The 18,487-nt window shown below is 39.4% G+C and overlaps 1 protein-coding gene and 1 long non-coding RNA gene across 2 annotated transcripts; both read left to right on the forward strand.

The window, feature by feature from the left end:
* Window positions 1-889: 889 nt before the first annotated feature.
* LOC134662372 (probable glutamine--tRNA ligase) lies at window positions 890-13,033 on the forward strand. Its single transcript, XM_063518577.1, has 11 exons — window positions 890-1,028; window positions 1,101-1,499; window positions 1,980-2,091; window positions 2,436-2,801; window positions 3,275-3,462; window positions 4,471-4,697; window positions 6,490-6,626; window positions 7,548-7,719; window positions 10,570-10,807; window positions 11,518-11,663; window positions 12,822-13,033. The coding sequence occupies exons 1-11, from the start codon at window positions 912-914 to the stop codon at window positions 13,021-13,023; spliced, it is 2,304 nt and encodes a 767-aa protein (XP_063374647.1). The 5' UTR covers window positions 890-911; the 3' UTR covers window positions 13,024-13,033.
* A 31-nt stretch (window positions 13,034-13,064) lies between these two features.
* LOC134662373 (uncharacterized) lies at window positions 13,065-16,600 on the forward strand. The gene is made up of 2 exons (XR_010098066.1): window positions 13,065-13,208; window positions 16,480-16,600. It is a non-coding gene; the product is annotated as an uncharacterized LOC134662373 (long non-coding RNA).
* Window positions 16,601-18,487: the final 1,887 nt, after the last annotated feature.

An 18,487-nucleotide genomic window follows, 5' to 3' on the forward strand; every position in this document is an offset into this window, starting at 1 on the left:
CTATATTATATAATCTGTATGGCACAGGGCTAGGCTAGCAGTTCGAGCTGGTTATATATAGTGTGTCAAAGGTCTGTTTGATTTCAAACATAGACAGAGAGAATCATACTATCTTTGTCTAACACTAGTACTAGCACTCAAAAGAAAAGGATGAGTATAGTTTTTTTTGTTCCTATTTACTGACAAGATTTGGTCGACCCAGTATAGCCCAATAGCCTTTTTCTGGGTTAGTTGACGCAACGTTCAACTTAGCTCCACCTTGCGGCTAATGGATCTACATGAATAGACGAAGCCGACCAGATCGTCTCGGTGATTCGACAATAGATGGCGTTGAAAACAGATGTATTTTTCTTTTTTAAACAATTTTACTATAGCTGGTCAACCAAAACTTGTCAGTAAAAAAAGGCGCGAAATTTAAATTTTCTATGGGACGATATCCCTTCGCGCCTACATTTTTCAAATTTACCGCCTTTTTCTACTGTCAAGATCTGATTGACCAAGTTTATTATAGATTTTTGTTCCAAATAAAAGCGCTTTTACCCATGTCTCAAATACTTTTAATTGCCGTTGCGTTCAGAAACTGTAATACAATATACCCAGTGTAGAAAAATTAAATTTTGTATTTAATATTTTACAAAACTACACTGTCTACACTAGATATTTCATTCAAAATAAGAATTGATCCTTTTTTTATATTAGTATTTTTTGAGAGATATTACATAAATCGATACCTTATATTTAGAAAATGAAAGAATCACACCACATTATTTTGATTTTGAACGTATATTTTACCGTCATTTTGACATGTCGTCCTTCGGCGGCTTCGACACGCACCACACGTATGTATTGCTGAGCGGCCCTTTCTTTTCATAGCTCACTAAGTACTAGGCTTACGTAGATTTATTTTTAACATGTCACCGGAAGAAACTATAGAAAAGTTTAAGCATTTAGGTCTAAGTGAACAAAAGGCCAAAGAAACGTTGAAAAATGTAAACGTTACAAAGTTTTTACTCGCCGGTCTTAATGAGGTAAGTTTTTGATCCTTCGAAACTGTTTGAAGAAACTTAAAAGGCAGTTTTATTTATTAAAAACTTCCCCAGGTCAACGTCGCTAATTTGCCAGCAGGAGCAGGCATGTTAATCTACCACCTGGCTACTAAAATTAAACCTCAAATTGCAAGCCAGCTGCCGTTCGTCTGTAAATATATTGAAAGTGGGAAGCTCGATTCGACGTTACGAGTGGATGCTGCTTTGGAATATCTTCTTAGTCACGTCGGTGAGGCTAACATTGATAATGCCGCATTTGAAAAAGCCTGTGGGGTAGGAGTGGTGGTTACCCCGGAGCAGGTGGAACAGGCTGTAGAGAAACATATGGCCAAATATAAAGAGGAACTAATTCAGAAACGATATCGGTTCAATTCTGGCATTGTGATGCAAGCCGTGAGAGCTGACTTGCCATGGGCAGATGGTAAAGCTATTAAGAATGAAGTTGATGTTCAGGTATGAAGTAACACATTTGTACTATTTATAGTGTTATTTACTTTATTGGTAAACTTGAAAAATGTTTTGACAAACTGATCAAATAATACAAAAAAACTTCTTGATCATGAACAATGTATATTAAATAAATGTATTTGTTCAGATGCTTTTATATTCTGATGCCATGTTCATTTTGTGTAAAAGTATTAACTTGATTTCAATATTAATTTTCAGCAGTCAAATCTATTTTTTTACTAGCTGTAGGGCCTGTAGGTATGCTGAATTATGAGAAAGGTACAAATACAACAGAATAAATATTATCAATTAAAAAGCCATCTAGTGTTGTCAATATAGATAGCCTCAAAGAAAGTATTAAGATCTTGGTTTTCTTCTTTATAAATTATGTTTATGGCTGTAAGATTAAGCAAATGTGTTAATATTAATACATTAGGGGTATAAAAAATAAAGTATCTTAAAACATATCATATATATAATTTTCAGATTTTAGATTTACTAGGACCTAAAACTGAAGCTGATTTGGCACCTGCCCCTAAACCAGAGAAGAAAGCCAAAGGGTCTGAAACAGGAAAGAAGCATACCAAAGATGCTAAAGGTAATTGAAATTATCGCGTTTGAGGCATTTGTAATGAATGAATGAATAAAAAAAAAGGTTTAAGCACTGAACAAACAAAGTAATGTTATAGTGATTTTACTATAAACAAATAATTATATACAAAAATATTCACATTGGCATTAAGTTTGTTTATTTACTTTGATAGTGAACTGGATTACTTTTGAAAGATGGTTGTTATGGTTCACATTCGGTTAATTTTGCTTACAAGGATTGTAGATCACATTTACCCTAACAAAAACAATAGGCGGGTCCCCACAGAACGAGCTGTCGCAACGAAATTTCCGCACAAAGGAACTCGGTATGTAAAGACATTCAAATTTCAGCGGCTGCCAAACCAGTATCTGAAGCTGCTGGTGATTCCGTTGGAGCAGTGTCCATCCATGAACTCATGAAAAAGCTCCCCTTCCATGCGCCCGGCGAAAACTACAAGTCCGATGGCTATGTCGTGACTCCAGATACGAAAAGACTCCTTCAAGAGCATCTGAAAATTACTGGGGGAAAAGTCAGAACTAGGTTCCCCCCGGAGCCTAATGGGATTCTTCATATCGGTCACGCTAAGGCTATTAATATCAATTTTGGGTATGCTGCTGCTCATGATGGGGTATGTTTCTTGAGGTATGACGATACCAATCCGGAAAAAGAGGAGGAAAAGTTCTTTGTAGGAATCAAGGATATGGTTGAGTGGCTTGGTAAGTGATATTCGGTTCAATTACTTTTTGGATTGACAAATATTGTTAGAGTCCGTCTATGTTAACTTTGCATCAACTTGACATTAAAAACGTCATATGTTCATAGAAGTTTGACATTAATGATGATAATTATTATTGCCACACTGTATATTTTACAATTAATTTTATCTTGCATAATTTGGCTTATGTGTTAAATCAAATTTATGTAAATTTTGTTTTTATATATGTCACCGTAGAATTGTAAACACTCGTCATATTATAATCTCGCTAGTTACATTATAAACTGACGGTAGGGTATGCACAAATACTTTTTTAGGGGAATAGACTAAAGACTTGTCTTGACAACTATAAGATAGGGGTTTAAAGGTGTGTGCACGACCCTTTAAATGACAAATAAAAGTACGGGAGTAGAAAAAATAAGTTAAGTATCAAACTATAGTATATACATATCTTGATAATTTCCATAATTCCAGGTTACAAGCCATACAAAATCACCCATTCATCTGACAACTTCGACCAGCTGTACTTGTGGGCGGTGCAGCTGATCAAGAAGGATCTGGCCTATGTGTGCCACCAGAGGTCGGAAGAGATCAAAGGCTTCAACCCTCCACCTTCACCGTACAGGAATAGGCCCATTGAAGAGAGTTTACAACTCTTTGAGGTAAGTCTTTTACACTTGAACTTATACAACCACCGGTTGGTAAAGAAGAAGGTAGTAGCTGAGTATTGTGAATAAACAAGTTGACATATTACATGTTTTCTTACTTATCATAAAACGAATCCGCTTCATGCAGCCAAACTTTCAACCAGTCCGTAGCTACAGTCTTCTTAAGTTATCGCGATATAATTACATTAATTTGAATGGCAGAAAAAAAACTTTTTTGTGTAAACTAAGCGACCTAATTAATCCCAAGAATATTACAATAGTACATTATTGTCGAGGTTCGGAAGTAGCTACTTGCAGGCTGAGGATTCGTTTTAAATGGACGACCTTGGGAGTCCGTTTAATTGAATCCGAAGCCAGCAAGTAGCCTTCCAGCCGAGTCATATATAGTGCTTTTCTCAAAAATGGTGCAAGAAATAGAAATATTTTACAGAATTTACAGAAGCAATGTTCTAATTTTCCATTAATTTTCACAGAAAAAAATACAACTATTAAAAAAATTAGCTTGCCGCCTTTAAAAAAAAAAAGTGTATTTTTCTGCTGAAACTACGCCAACCTATTTGAGACACCTAAATAGTCGCGGTACCAACATTAAGCCTGTAACAGACTATCGCACCGCACCGCAACCTTGGAGCGTCGCACCCATAAGTGAGAGCGAGAAAGAGATATCTGTTTCTCGCTCTCACTTATGGGTGCGACGCTCCAAGGTCGCGGTGCGGTGCAATAGTCTGTTATAGGCTTTATAATAATAAGTGCTGATCATCTGTTTGGCTGTTTAAGGGACCTATGCCTTCATTTGATATGGCCATTTGAAGTTTTAAAAAGTTTGGAACTCGTTAAATAATGGAATTTGTATGCGACATTGCAGTCCCGAAATCGAGACTGCAATGTTTTTAACTTTTTAATTTTTTGAATGACCATAAACTACGTACTTCGCGACCTATTTTTTAACCGGCAACGTCGACTTTGCCGTCCATTTTTGAGAAAAGTTTGTTTCATACTCAGGACATGAAAAATGGCAAAATCGACGAGGGCGAAGCTACCCTGAGAATGAAGATTACCCTAGAGGAAGGCAAACAGGACCCTGTGGCGTACAGAATAAAGTTCAAGCCGCACCACCGCACTGGCAGCAAGTGGTGCATTTACCCCACCTACGATTACACCCACTGCCTTTGCGACAGTATTGAGCACATCACGCATTCTCTTTGCACTAAAGAGTTCCAGTCTCGGAGGTAACACTTTGTACTATTTATTACGACCAGTGTTGGCCGAAACGTTAATGCAATTGAAAATGTTGGCCATTAACCATTATAAATTGAACCGTAAACTGTAATCGTCCGTTACGGTTTAAGGTTCAATTTATAATGGTTAATGGCTAACATTTTCAATTGCATTAACGTTTCGGCCAACACTGATTACGACTCAGGGAACAAATCAAATTATTCAACTCTTTGATCGCCAACTAACACGCGCGGTCACAGCCCAATATCAACCTTCGTGCATTCCGACACGGTTCACGATAGGCGTGGCGTTCAAAGGATTAAGAAGTATTTTGATTTGTTTTTTAAGTAGTCGCACTACTATAAATATAAATTACAAACTGAAATTAATGTCATATACTAAAGAAAAAGTGACTAAGCCCTACAGTGGCGAAGGTCGGATTCGAACCGGCGTCTTCAGCTTACGCTGCTAACGCCCTGTTGGCCTAGTACAGGAGTGGGTCGCCCGCGAGGTAGACTACTCGACCTACCGTCGCTCTCTAATTAAGACGAAACAGGAGCTGAGATTTAAATATTTTAGGCAAATATACCCGTCTCGCTAACGGAAGCGGCTCCTAAAACTAGTGCGATAAAGACAAGGCGAAAAATCCTGCGTAAAAATCTCAAAAATCGAGGTTTCGTACTCGACTGTTTCCTCCTCCAAAACTTAACCAATCGTAACCAAATTTGGAAATCTAAATGATTATGAAATTATCTGTGTCGGACCGTTTTGCTTTTTTGGCTAATTGATATGAGTTTTGAATACCACGCCTCTCATTGCGGCATAGTCAATTAGGCCATTTTGGCCATTTTTAAAGGGCTCTAGCGCCTTAAAAAACAAAAATATCAAAAAAAGCAAAACGGTCCGACACAGATATTGACAATATTAATCGGTGTTGTAAAAATCATTGCTCTAGCTTCAAAACCCACGGAGGAAACAGTCGAGTATGTTTGTATGGAGAAATGACCACTCCTGTTGGCTCTTAATACAGTGATTAAAAGACGGGTAGTCTATGTCGCGGGCGAGATACAGACGATACAGTAGCGCTAGTAGAGCTCTAGGCTACCCTGTCAAGGTGTTACCCGTCCCAATTTCTCGATTATATGCACTCTCAAAAAGACTGGGCGTCTGACCACCAATTATAAGGGCGCAGTTAAATAACCATCTGCTAGAATAATTTAATCACTTTTCAAAATCATGATTTACAATAAAAATTTGATTGGTGAGCTTATAACTGAATTCGTAATCAAGTTGCTGTGATTAAAAATAACGTTTCCAATTTAAATCTTAGTTTCTTTTGATTTATGCCCAACTCGGATCTTAATATACCTACTTAAAACGCAACAACAACTTAAAACGCAGGCACAATCGGTTGCGTCGTTCAAGGAGAGGTTAAAGAAGCTATGGCTATCTGATCTGACTGATTAATTTGTCTATATTTCTATTGTATAGTTGCTTTATATCTTTCTATTTCTTTCCAATTTTTAGTGTTTTTTCCCCATTCCTTTTTGTGTAATATATGTATGTTTATCCTATACATTTTGTATGTATTTATATCCTTTATCTTTCTGGTACCTTGTTGTACATTTTGCTGCATTTGTCACCCTCTTTTCACTTTCTCCTCTCATCTACTCAAAGGTTAACTGGAAGAGATCCCTCAAAGGGATAAGTTCGCCTTTGTACTTCTTACTAATTGTATGTTATTTTTAATATGTCTTTTTGTACAGTAAAGAGTTTACTACTACTACTAAAACGTGTAAACAGATCATCGTACTACTGGCTATGCAACGCGCTGGGTATATACTGCCCCGTGCAGTGGGAGTACGGGCGGCTGAACGTCAACTACACCGTCGTGTCCAAGCGGAAGATAGCCAAGCTTATCGACGAAGGAATTGTTAATGGTATGTATAGGTACACTGAACCGGATAAATGTGTAAACAAATCGTACTACCGGCTGTGCAACGCGCTGGGTATCTACCGCCCCGTGCAGTGCGAGTACGGGCGGCCGAACGTCAACTACAAGTTCGTGTCCAGGCTCACCGTCCGAGTTGGGGATAGCAAGCTGAAAGACGAAGGGATTGTTAATGGTATGTTTACACTTAGGGTCTCCCCGATATATCGAAGCAGAATCGGCAAGAACCGATAGGAAAAAGCTTTATATCTGCGCAATAAGAGCGAAAAAGGCGCCGGCCGATGCGAGTCGGTATATTGGGGAGACCTCTACGCGGATAAATATGTAAACAGATCGTACTACTGTTAAACAAATAGCCAGGGATGTTGCGGATGCAAATTTTTTGACATCCGCGGATGCGGATGCGGATTTTTAAAGGCTGGCATCCGCGGATGCGGTGCGGATGCGGATGTCAAGATAGTACCATAAAAAACGTCAAATATTACATTTTAGTAATTTTTATTTCAAAAAACCGGCCAAGTGCTAGTCGGAATCGCGTTTCAAGGGTTCCGTACATTAAGTCCCACTCACGCTTGACTGCTCATTTCTAATAGGTTTTTTGGTTAATGACTAAATTACCTAGCAGTCTAGCACTTACGCCGATGCTAAGACGTTCCTGTACCGACCTGTTCCACATCCGCATCCGCATTAAATCCGCGTCGATTTTATGCGGATGCGGATGCGGATGTTGAAAATAATGCGGAAGTTCCGCGGTTGCGGATGCGGATATTCGCAACATCCCTGCAAATAACTATTACCATAGTAATAAATTGGGAATAATAGATATTTATTTTGTATGTAAGCGTATCGACACATCCATGTTTATTACAAGTTTTTGTTGCGTTTCTTCTGAGTGTCTTGTCACTTATAGACTGGGACGACCCGCGGCTATACACGCTGACGGCGCTGCGGCGGCGCGGCGTGCCGGCGGCGGCGGTCAACGCCTTCTGCGCCGCGCTCGGCGTCACCGGCGCGCTCGGCGCCGTCGACCCCGCCCTGCTCGACGCACACGCCCGAGACGCGCTCAACGTGGCCGCGCCCAGGTACCGTACTCCCTGTTATATCACTTATAGACTGGGACGACCCACGCTTATACACGCTGACGGCGCTGCGGCGGCGCGGCGTGCCGGCGGCGGCGGTGAACGCCTTCTGCGCCGCGCTCGGCGTCACCGGCGCGCTCGGCGCCGTCGACCCCGCCCTGCTCGACGCACACGCCCGAGACGCGCTCAACGTGGCCGCGCCCAGGTACCCTACTCCCTGTTATATCACTTATAGACTGGGACGACCCACGCTTATACACGCTGACGGCGCTGCGGCGGCGCGGCGTGCCGGCGGCGGCGGTGAACGCCTTCTGCGCCGCGCTCGGCGTCACCGGCGCGCTCGGCGCCGTCGACCCCGCCCTGCTCGACGCACACGCCCGAGACGCGCTCAACGTGGCCGCGCCCAGGTACCCTACTCCCTATAGGCTCATCATCATCATCATCATAACTTAAGAGCTTTGCTCTTGTCGGTGGAGTAATCGCCAATCATTCCTTTCTTGTGCCAGTCTTTTAATTTCCTCATACGATGTATCATTTTTTATTTGGCTAAGATAAGTTATTCTAGGTTTCCCTTCTTCTCTTGTCTTTTCAATCCTGCCTTCCAAGATGTTCAGGAAAAACTTGTCATGCCGTATCAGGTGTCCTACCATCATGCCTCTCCTATTTCTTATTGTATTTAATAAGCATCGCTTTTCTCCTATCATACTCAGGACTTCTTCATTCGTCTTCCTCTCAGTCCAGCTGATCCTTTCCATCCTCCCTATAGGCTACATGACCAATTTTCATTTATGGTATCAATCGATCGGGTTTGTTTTTAGGATCAAATGTCTATATGGGACCCATTGTATTAAAGTAACACAAAAGTCAGAAATTGCAGTCAAAGGCCGACAGTCGCACTTCACTCGCGAAACGCCCTATACAAAACGGCAAGGGAACGTGACGTCAAGGTCTCTGGGAGCCCATCTTGTAGCATGGACAAAACAAGAAAATTGCGTTTTGTCGGTGAAATATTGCGTTTATGTATATATACTGGATCAACCAAATCTTGTCAGTAGTAAAAGGCGGCAAATTTGAAAAATCGCGGGTTAGCAACACTGCGTTCGAATAATTCCAAAATCGCGTGTCATCTGTGTGTTATCTGTGGAATGTGGATCGTGAATGACCGCCATCATCTTATTGTTTACATTCTGAATCGTTTCTATTTCAAGAGAAATTTCTACTGTCACCATTAAATACCAAGATTATGCATGACCTTAAGCAAAGCTAAGGTGCCTACAATGTACAATCATGCTCGTTGACGGTAAACATTACTAAAATTTGAGGTTATGATAATTCACTCGAACTGACGTATGAAGGGCGGAAAAATAAACACGTTTTGGTTCGATGTACATTGCTGCTTTTCTTAGCGCAATTCTGCTCTTTGAGTGTTACATGGTGTTACCCTACTTTAATTTGCAGTACATTGCTACTGACAAGATTTGCTTGACGCACTATATGGTATCAATCGATCGGGTTTGTTTTTAGGATCAAATGTCTATATGGGACCCATTGCATTAAAGTAACACAAAAGTCAGAAATTGCAGTCAAAGGCCGACAGTCGCACTTCACTCGCGAAACGCCCAATACAAAACGGCAAGGGAACGTGACGTCAAGGTCTCTGGGAGCCCATCTTGTAGTATGGACAAAACAAGAAAATTGCGTTTTGTCGGTGAAATATTGCGTTTATGTATATAGTTGCTATACAATATTTTTTTGGATGAAATGTAAGGAATCGAATGGTACCCTTACTTTTATTGTTTTTGGAAGTTAAAAAAAACTTAAATTTTGAAACTTTCAGGTCCTTTATTATTGTAATTTTTCAATATTTTATTTTATTATCCACATTATTGAGTTAAATTGCTCGTTTGCTATCTATTTTACTAGATTTTGTTATAAAATTCAACATGTGTCATCATCCCTATTACATCACTTGCCCGCAAAATGCCCGGGTCATTCTTTAAACCTTGATGGTTTTATAGCAATTAAGTTCACCAAACGTACATTTTTGCATGAGGTATTTATTTAATTTGAAATTTAGATGATTAACTCAAAGTTGCCATCGCAACAACTCAATAAAATAATGATGTTCGATGGCAAATACAGGCTTTATTCTGAAGTGTAATATCCATATCGTTATGTTACAATGCTTCCAACAAACTCTGCTACAATTCTCTCTCTGGCTGATGGAACAGAACAATGTACTATATGCCCAAGTTAACATATTAACAGTAACTATACGTTACTGCCTGCGACATAAATATGCGACGCACGTAATTGTATAAATAGCATGTAACCAATAATAGCCTATAAATATGTGTTATGTTTAGATTTACTCTCTCTATACTTGGATACAGAGAATACAACACAACTTCCGTAATGTTTCGTTTTACTTAAACTCCATTTCGACCCTCCGACTACCAAGTCATCTCAACAACAAGAACTAGTCGATCCACCCGTTAACACAATGTTCATGTTTAGACCCCGGATTCTTGTCGCGATCACGTGACAAAAGGGTGATTTGGGGAGTAAATGGAATGGTAGAACGAGATAATACTTAAATTATAAGATAACATAAAAAAGTACGTCATATTTTTTTGGTATACAATTATTTCGTCCCACTGTTCCATTCAGGAAATGGTATATATAATATGTGTATATAATTAGTCTAACCGCAAGTCATTTAGAACAACTGTTGATCTGTTACGGAGAGTCCGTTAACAATAGAGCGACGACGTCGACATTTTCATCTTTTTTTTTTGTATTATCTTATCTTAATAAATCCGTATTAATTAATAGGTACTGTTCATGTTCCAGAGTGATGGTCGTATTGGAGCCGCTGAAGATCACCATCACGAACTTCCCCAGCGACAAGCCCGTGGCCGTGTCGGTGCCGAACTTCCCCAACGAGCCCGAGAGGGGTTCCCACGCGGTCGTGTTCAGCCGGGTCATGTACGTCGAGGCCACGGACTTTACGGAGCAGCCCGAGAAAGGGTACCGACGTCTCACGCCCACGCAGCCCGTGGGCCTGAGGCACGCCGGATACGTTGTTAAGGTTCGTATATATCATTGACAAAATAAAAGCATTATGAGGCGTTTTTTTTCTTTCACTCTACCCCTACGTGGATTACCACGTAAATGAACGTGAAGCCTATTAAGGTTACATGACTAATTTTCATTTATGGTATCAATCGATCGGGTTTGTTTTTAGGATCAAATGTCTATATGGGACCCATTGCATTAAAGTAACACAAAAGTCAGAAATTGTAGTCAAAGGCGCCAGTTGCACTTCACTCGCGAAACGCTTCATACAAAACGGCCAGAGGCCGTGACCTCAAGGTCTCTGGGAGCCCATCTTGTAGTATGGACAAAACAAGAAAATTGCGTTTTTGTCGGTGAAATATTGCGTTTATGTATATAGTTGCTATACAATATTTTTTTGGATGAAATGTAAGGAATCGAATGGTACCCTTACTTTTATCGTTTTTGGAAGTTAAAAAAAAATTTAAATTTTGAAACTTTCAGGTCCTGTATTTTTGTAATTTTTCAATATTTTGTTTTAATATCCCCATTATTGTGATAAATAGCTCGTTTGCTATCTATTTAACAAGATTTTGTTATAAAATTCAACATGTGTCATCATCCCTATTCGACATCAGAATTTATATCTAACTTGACAGCTAATGTAGGTTCGATTTTAATAATGATAACGCTTTACGGCTCCGTACATTATGCCGTTTTGTGCTAAAATTCAGAACATTCCAGGTATCGAAGGTGATCCACGACGCGACCGGCACGGCGGTGGAGCTGGAGTGCACGGCCGAGCCGGCCGAGGCCTGCAACAAGCCGAAGGCCTTCGTCCACTGGGTGTCCGACCCCGTCGCCGTGGAAGTGAGGCTGTACGAACCACTGTAAGTGTACCTGTACACTTGTGTACACTCACCTGCAATAATATGTTACTCTTCGAAGGCCGCAAAAATATGTGACACGCTCGTATGTGACAAATAAGATTGTGTCAGATATTATTGCGGCCTTCGTTGTTTAACATGTTATTGCAGGTGACTGTACCTACTCCTTATTGCCTACCGTTTAATTTTATCCATTTTGTGTTTAAATATTAAACAGCATAGCGGGCATTTTGATGATCGCGTTTATCGACGAGATAAATACATCATTTGTTTACACCACATCGGTGGCAACAGGCAAATGTAGGTATAGGACAAATAATAGTACTAGGTACAGAAGATTCACTCTCTAACAAAACGCGTCTATTCAATTTAAATATTAATTACTACAAAGACGACATTGTTACGACAAATATGACCGCTAGGTGGCGCAAGCGCGGCCAGGCGGCCGTTCCGTAGTGGTGGGTGGCAACTACTATGGCTAGACATCAAAATTGCTGGTTGGTGTGGTCTAATTTATAGTTTGTAGCTTTCTAATAGACCCCGAAGGCTAATCCTATTGTCTATTGTTCAGTAAAACCGCACGTGCTACTTACCTGCAAAAAAGGGTCCTAATTATTCTATTTGGCACCTGAGCGCGGGCTAGTCCGACGCTCAAAAAACCAGTGTAGGTGCGCTCTCCGATAACGCGCCTTTGTTACGCATCTCGATGGACTGGATGGATTTTAGACTGGTTCTGTAGCGTTCGACTCGCCGGCACTCAGTAACCGAAGTACCGATTTTTTATGCAGGTGGTTGTGGCACGTGGCACGAGCGGTTTTTCTTAACAATAGACAATAGGATTAGCCTTCGGGGTCTGTTAGAAAGCTACAAACTATACTTGTAGCGACGCGACGTAATCGCGGAGTGAGCCACGCCTGGCCTGGTAAAGGGATATGGCCCTCGTGGCCCTCTTTAGCGGCGAATGGACGCCTGCGATTGCAGAGGTATCATATGCGCGTTGCGTTGAAAGAGTAAATAAATATCACTTTTTGACGCCGCTCGGTAGTATCAGACGGATGTTTCAAACAGTGCGACTAATAACACCGCTCTTAGACTCCTCATTTTGTGTTTTTCATGTGTGTTCAGTAATGTGACTACATTTTTAAAATAACTCCTGTACAGTTTCAAACACAAGAACCCGGAGGACCCGAGCGAGGTGCCGGGCGGGTTCCTGTCGGACTGCCGCTCGGACACGCTCAGGGTCGTGCAGGCGCTCGCCGATGGTTCCATCCGCGGCGCCAAGGTCTACGACAAGTTCCAGTTCGAGAGGATCGGCTTTTTCTCCGTCGACCCCGACACCAACGCTGACAATGTAAGTAGCTAGTTCAAACACGAACCCCTCCGTCCCTAGTGAACTGAGGCGGGTTCCTGTCGGACTGCCGCTCGGACACGCTCAGGGTCGTGAAGGCGCACGCCGATGGCTCCATCCGCGGCGCCAAGGTCTACGACAAGTTCCAGTTCGAGAGGATCGGCTTCTTCTCCGTCGACCCCGACACCAACGCTGACAATGTAAGTAGCTAGTTCAAACACGAACCCCTCCGTCCCTAGTGAACTGAGGCGGGTTCCTGTCGGACTGCCGCTCGGACACGCTCAGGGTCGACCCCGACACCAACGCTGACAATGTAAGTAGCTAGTTCAAACTCAGAAAACTGTTACTAGATAAGTACAAGATCTCGCATACATAAAACTAAAAGAAACTCCTAGTCCTAAAAGAAACGAATGTATTTAATACTACATATTAAATAGCATATATATATCAATTAGTTATAACTCCCAAAAATTATGTAAATAAAGACTACACACGCAGGTAACTGCATCCATAGTAAACCCTGGTTTGACCTAAAATAGATAGTAATCGTAACAAATGATATCAATACAACTAGCGCGAGCCGTGCGGGGCACAGCAGGTACTTGCCGAACGACAGTAGGTATATATGTTTGCGTCGAAACAGGGTTTATTACAGGCAGCTGTGTTGATGTATGGTAACTACCTACCTAAGTACTGTAGTTATTTTAGTTTGAGTTTATTTGAGCGCATCGCCAACAAACTGTTATACAGTTTGGCGAAACTTTAGTTATAAGTACACTGTACTTTGTTAAAAAAAAAACACGAACCCCTCCGTCCCTAGTGAAGTGAGGTGGTAATCAATAAAGCTGGTTAGAAAACCGGAAATTGTAGGTGTTGTGTGCCTATCAACTCGCGTGTCACACTTCTGGATACCTAGCCAATATGACAATCGTGTGCAGAGAAACGAAACGATATCTGTCTTTATCGCGTTAATATAGATGAGTCATAGAGAGTAAATAGAGTTTCGTTTCGTTTGCTGCAACCGATTTTCATCTTGACTAGGCCCCCTATAGTTAGTTGCACGCGTCTTATGTGCTACGCCAACCGCTATAGAACCCTAGTGTTCAACTCCTACAAATTGATAAAAAAAAGTGGTAAACAGACAGACGAATGATCCAATAAGGGTTCTGTACCTAACGCAAAAGGAAAAAACGGAAGCCTTATATGTAGAAACACACTGAAAATATTGATGTTTTTAGGGGTCAACCCTTTAACTAGGGAACTCGTGGAGGTGCTGAGCTGAATTTAAAACCGTATACTCAGGTCTACAATCCCTTGAAACTGTAAAAAAATTCAATCTTCTAAGTTGACGTCAAAAAAGATACGGCCGTTTAGGCCGCAAAAAACGTAAATTTCGACATTCATGGGAATCAAAACTTATAGGGTGGTTTGAGTTGACCTAGAACTATGAAATTCGACAAGTACCGTCTTACTACAAGTACAGGGAAAAATGTAAAAAATTCTCTTCATGTGTAATTATAGGTCCTATTATTAATCTTTTTGTAGATTTTTTTAATCTTTTTATACTTAATGTGGAACCTACCTACAAATTTGCACGGAACCCTCGGTGGGCGAGTCCGACTCGCATTTGTTTGTTTCTGCCTTTTGAGGTACTGAACCCTCAAAACAAGTGCGGATAGTCAACGCTGACAATGTAAATGGCGGTTGATTAGTAGATTATAATAGTATATTAGTATAGGTATTACTAGATAAGAAGAAATTTAGCGGAACGCTATGACTGACTTTTAATACACTTATAGTAGTTTATGCAACAGTGATATAATAAGGGTTCTTAAAATTCAAGGGTCGAAGTTACAAAACGAGACGTAGTCGAGTTTTGTAAAAAAAGACCCGAGAATTTTAAGAACCAATTATGAGCTGTTGCATACATTACTTTTTCTATGACAGCTGCTGCAAAAAAAAAAAAAAAAGAAAAAAAAAAGAGTTATTATTAAAAAAAAGAGTTATTATTAAAAAAAAAGAGTTATTATTTAAAAAAAATTGAGTTATTATTTAAAAAAAAAGGGTTATTATTTAAAAAAAAAAAGAGTTATTATTGTAAATGAAAACATACCTCTTTCAATCAAGATGATCGGAACTTGTATCTTTAAAAAAAATAAAGCAGTTGTATTATACTCATAAGATGACTGCTAGCAGTCATCTTATGAGCCTATAGACAAAGCATTCAAATGACATTGCTTTAGATATCACTGTCAGTCATTTAATTGACACATTTAAGTGCTGGAGTAGAAAAAGTATATTAACTTGACTTGTAACAAACACTGCAACCGTGTAATAAAATCTCGCAAGTCGATTTTAACCTACTTGTAATAGCCGTATCGATCTGAGACTTTCCAGTTGGCAATGAATGTTTGTAAAATTACATTATTGGCAGAAATTTTTATTGTGTTATTTATGAAAGACAATTTTTTACCAAGATTTGGCTATTACGAGTATAGACAAGGCGTTACATAAAGAAGCAAGCGGCACAATAGCTGAAAGTACTGAAAAGAAGCCAGCATCGTATGATCAAGTCACGTAATGCCACGCTACGAAACACCCACGCAAGCCTTTTGTGTATTGGGTACTAGGAATAAATCGTAACTTCAATGCTAAGAATACGTACAATTTTCTGATGCTAAAAATATATAGGTACTTACGCTCCCTCTTAAATAGGACAATATTTATGCCAGAAAATAAGAAAACTAAATTTTTAGAGCATAATACGGTTGCTTCAAATATGAATAGCAATCTTGAGGCCTTTTTCTAGTCACTTCGCCGATTCTAAACCTGAATAAACAACTTTTGCTCGATTGAGAATAATCTCGAACATACCTAAGTTTTTATTTATACTATGTATAATTTTGCACAAAAGGTAAATAAAGTTTGCTCCAAAAAATACGTAATTAATGTTATTTTTGATCAAACTTCTTTTTTGTTCAAAATAACAATACAATAAATCGTTGTTATTTTGACATGTTAGACATCGTTTTGATGTCGGGTGCACGTTCGAATTGGCCTACTTGTATTTATTTCACATTTCACGCCTCGCTCATGAATCATTTATTGTGTTCTTATTTGCAAAAAGTGTACATCGCTTGAATTGAACATCATTCATCAATCATTATGGAGACATTCATTTAAAGGTTTGATAAACGTTTACATATTAACTAAGTACCTATGTATACTTGTTCTTTTTTTTTTTGTCGGTTAAATAGGATATTTTCTATGTATATACGTATTTATACCTATATAACAAATTATTATACAATAGGTATGTATATCGTCATTTAGTACCCACAACAATTAGTTTATTCGTAGTCTTATAGTTTCATTCATTCATTAATTTATATATTTAGGTATTTATTGTAATTTGTCAGTAAGTAGTCACTTGTACAAAAATACAAGCTATTTTAATTATATTTGTTCCAGATCGTGTTCAACAGGACTGTTTCTCTCAAGGAAGATACTGGAAAATAGAATCAATTGTATATATGTATTTAATACAGTTTATACACTTTATACAATAAACAGTTTTTATTTATTATCAAAATGTTTCTTTCGCTCACTCGTCGCTCGTTCCCTCTATTTGTTCAAGGTCCTTACGCTACCTGTGGCGCGCCGGCGGGGATCAAATGTATTATTAGAATTGCTTGACATTAAAAAACGTGCTGCAGGCACAGAATAAATAATAGTACTAAGTACAGAAGGCTCACTCTCTAACAAAACGCGTCTGTTACGATCAGCACAGATATGGCCGCTAGGTGGCGACAGCGCCACGCGCGGCTTATGGCTTTCCCCAAAATGGGGGCCGAACGGATGTACTTTTAGCTACCTGTAGCAAAGCGACGAAATCGCGGAGTGAGACACGCCTGCTGCAGGTAAATATAAAACCTTTGCAACACCTACTTATACATTTTTAGGGTTCCGTACCCATAGGGTAAAAACGGGACCCTATTACTAAGACTCCGCTGTCCGTCCGTCCGTCCGTCCGTCCGTCCGTCTGTCACCAGGCTGTATCTCACGAACCGTGATAGCTAGACAGTTGAAATTGTCACAGATGATGTATTTCTGTTGCCGCTATAACAACAAATACTAAAAACAATAAAATAAAGATTTAAGTGGGGCTCCCATACAACAAACGTGATTTTTGACCGAAGTTAAGCAACGTCGGGCGGGGTCAGTACTTGGATGGGTGACCGTTTTTTTGCTTGTTTTTTGTTTGTTTTGCTCTATTTTTTGTTGATGGTGCGGAACCCTCCGTGCGCGAGTCCGACTCGCACTTGGCCGGTTTTTTTTTAATTTTTAGGGTTCCGTACCTCAAAAGGAAAGAAAACGGAACCCTTATATGATCACTTTGTTGTCCGTCCGTTCGTCTGTCTGTCAGGACGTGTCATAATCTCGGGAACGTCCCTTACAGTCCCTTGAATCTGTGAAAAAATCAAACTTCTAAGTTAGCTTAAAAAAAAAAGATATTGCTGTTTATGCCGCAAAACACATATACTTCGACACTCAAGGGAATCAATATTTGTAGGGTACTTCCCGTTGATCTAGAACAATGAAATTTGGCAAGTAATATCGCCTTACACTACAAGTAGATACAGGAAAAAATTTGCAAACTATACATTTGTAAACTAAATTAGTAAAATTTGTACGGATTCCTCGGTGGGCAAGTCGGACTCGCACTTGTCCGATTTTTTTTATTTAATTCAGCATCCTTTTAGTTCGAGTTATTTTCGTGCGTAATAGGTACTTCAGTTTTATTGAATGAAAATAAATTAAAAGAAAATGATGACAGGTACGTTTCTGTATTAGGTACAAATATATTATTATAAAATTATAGAGGTACCTCTATAATTTTATAATAATATATTTGTACTTAATAATAACTGAAGGGTACACGGAAAGAACATGTATAGTCACTTTATTCGAAAAAGGAGATTTTCATCTCAAAATGTAAATCTCTTAATGAACTATTAGTTATATCTTTTGCTACCACTGTATAATATATGTAACGCAACTTTTTTTTAGTTAAAAAAGTCCTGGTCACGGAAATTCCATACATTTTGACATTGTTCCAAATTTTAAAACTGCCATTACTCAAAATCTAATCTAATACCTTTAAACGAGCAATTCTTGTTTATTTATTTATTTATTTATATATATATAAATAAATAAACATATATATATATATATTTCGGGGATCTCGGAAACGGCTCTAGCGATTTCGATGAAATTTGGTATATAGAGTTATTATATGTTTTTCGAGCGAAGCTCGGTCACCCAGATATTGTTACTAAAGTGACTAGACATGTTCTTTCCGTGTACCCTTCAAGTTTAATAAGCGTGAGTTTATTTTCCTTTTTGATGTATTAATTTACTTTGCTGGCACTCTGGAGGATAAAATTATCTCATCTTCCCCGCGTTGTCCCGGCATTTT

This window comes from Cydia amplana, chromosome 3 (genome assembly GCF_948474715.1).
Source record: "Cydia amplana chromosome 3, ilCydAmpl1.1, whole genome shotgun sequence".
Taxonomy (NCBI): domain Eukaryota; kingdom Metazoa; phylum Arthropoda; class Insecta; order Lepidoptera; family Tortricidae; genus Cydia; species Cydia amplana.

Coding starts and splice junctions, on each gene's coding strand:
- LOC134662372 (XM_063518577.1), top strand. CDS start 912: ATGTCACCGGAAGAAACTATAGAAAAGTTTAAGCATTTAGGTCTAAGT. Junction 1,500..1,979: donor AGAATGAAGTTGATGTTCAG/GTATGAAGTAAC, acceptor TATAATTTTCAG/ATTTTAGATTTACTAGGACC. Junction 4,698..6,489: donor AAAGAGTTCCAGTCTCGGAG/GTAACACTTTGT, acceptor ACGTGTAAACAG/ATCATCGTACTACTGGCTAT.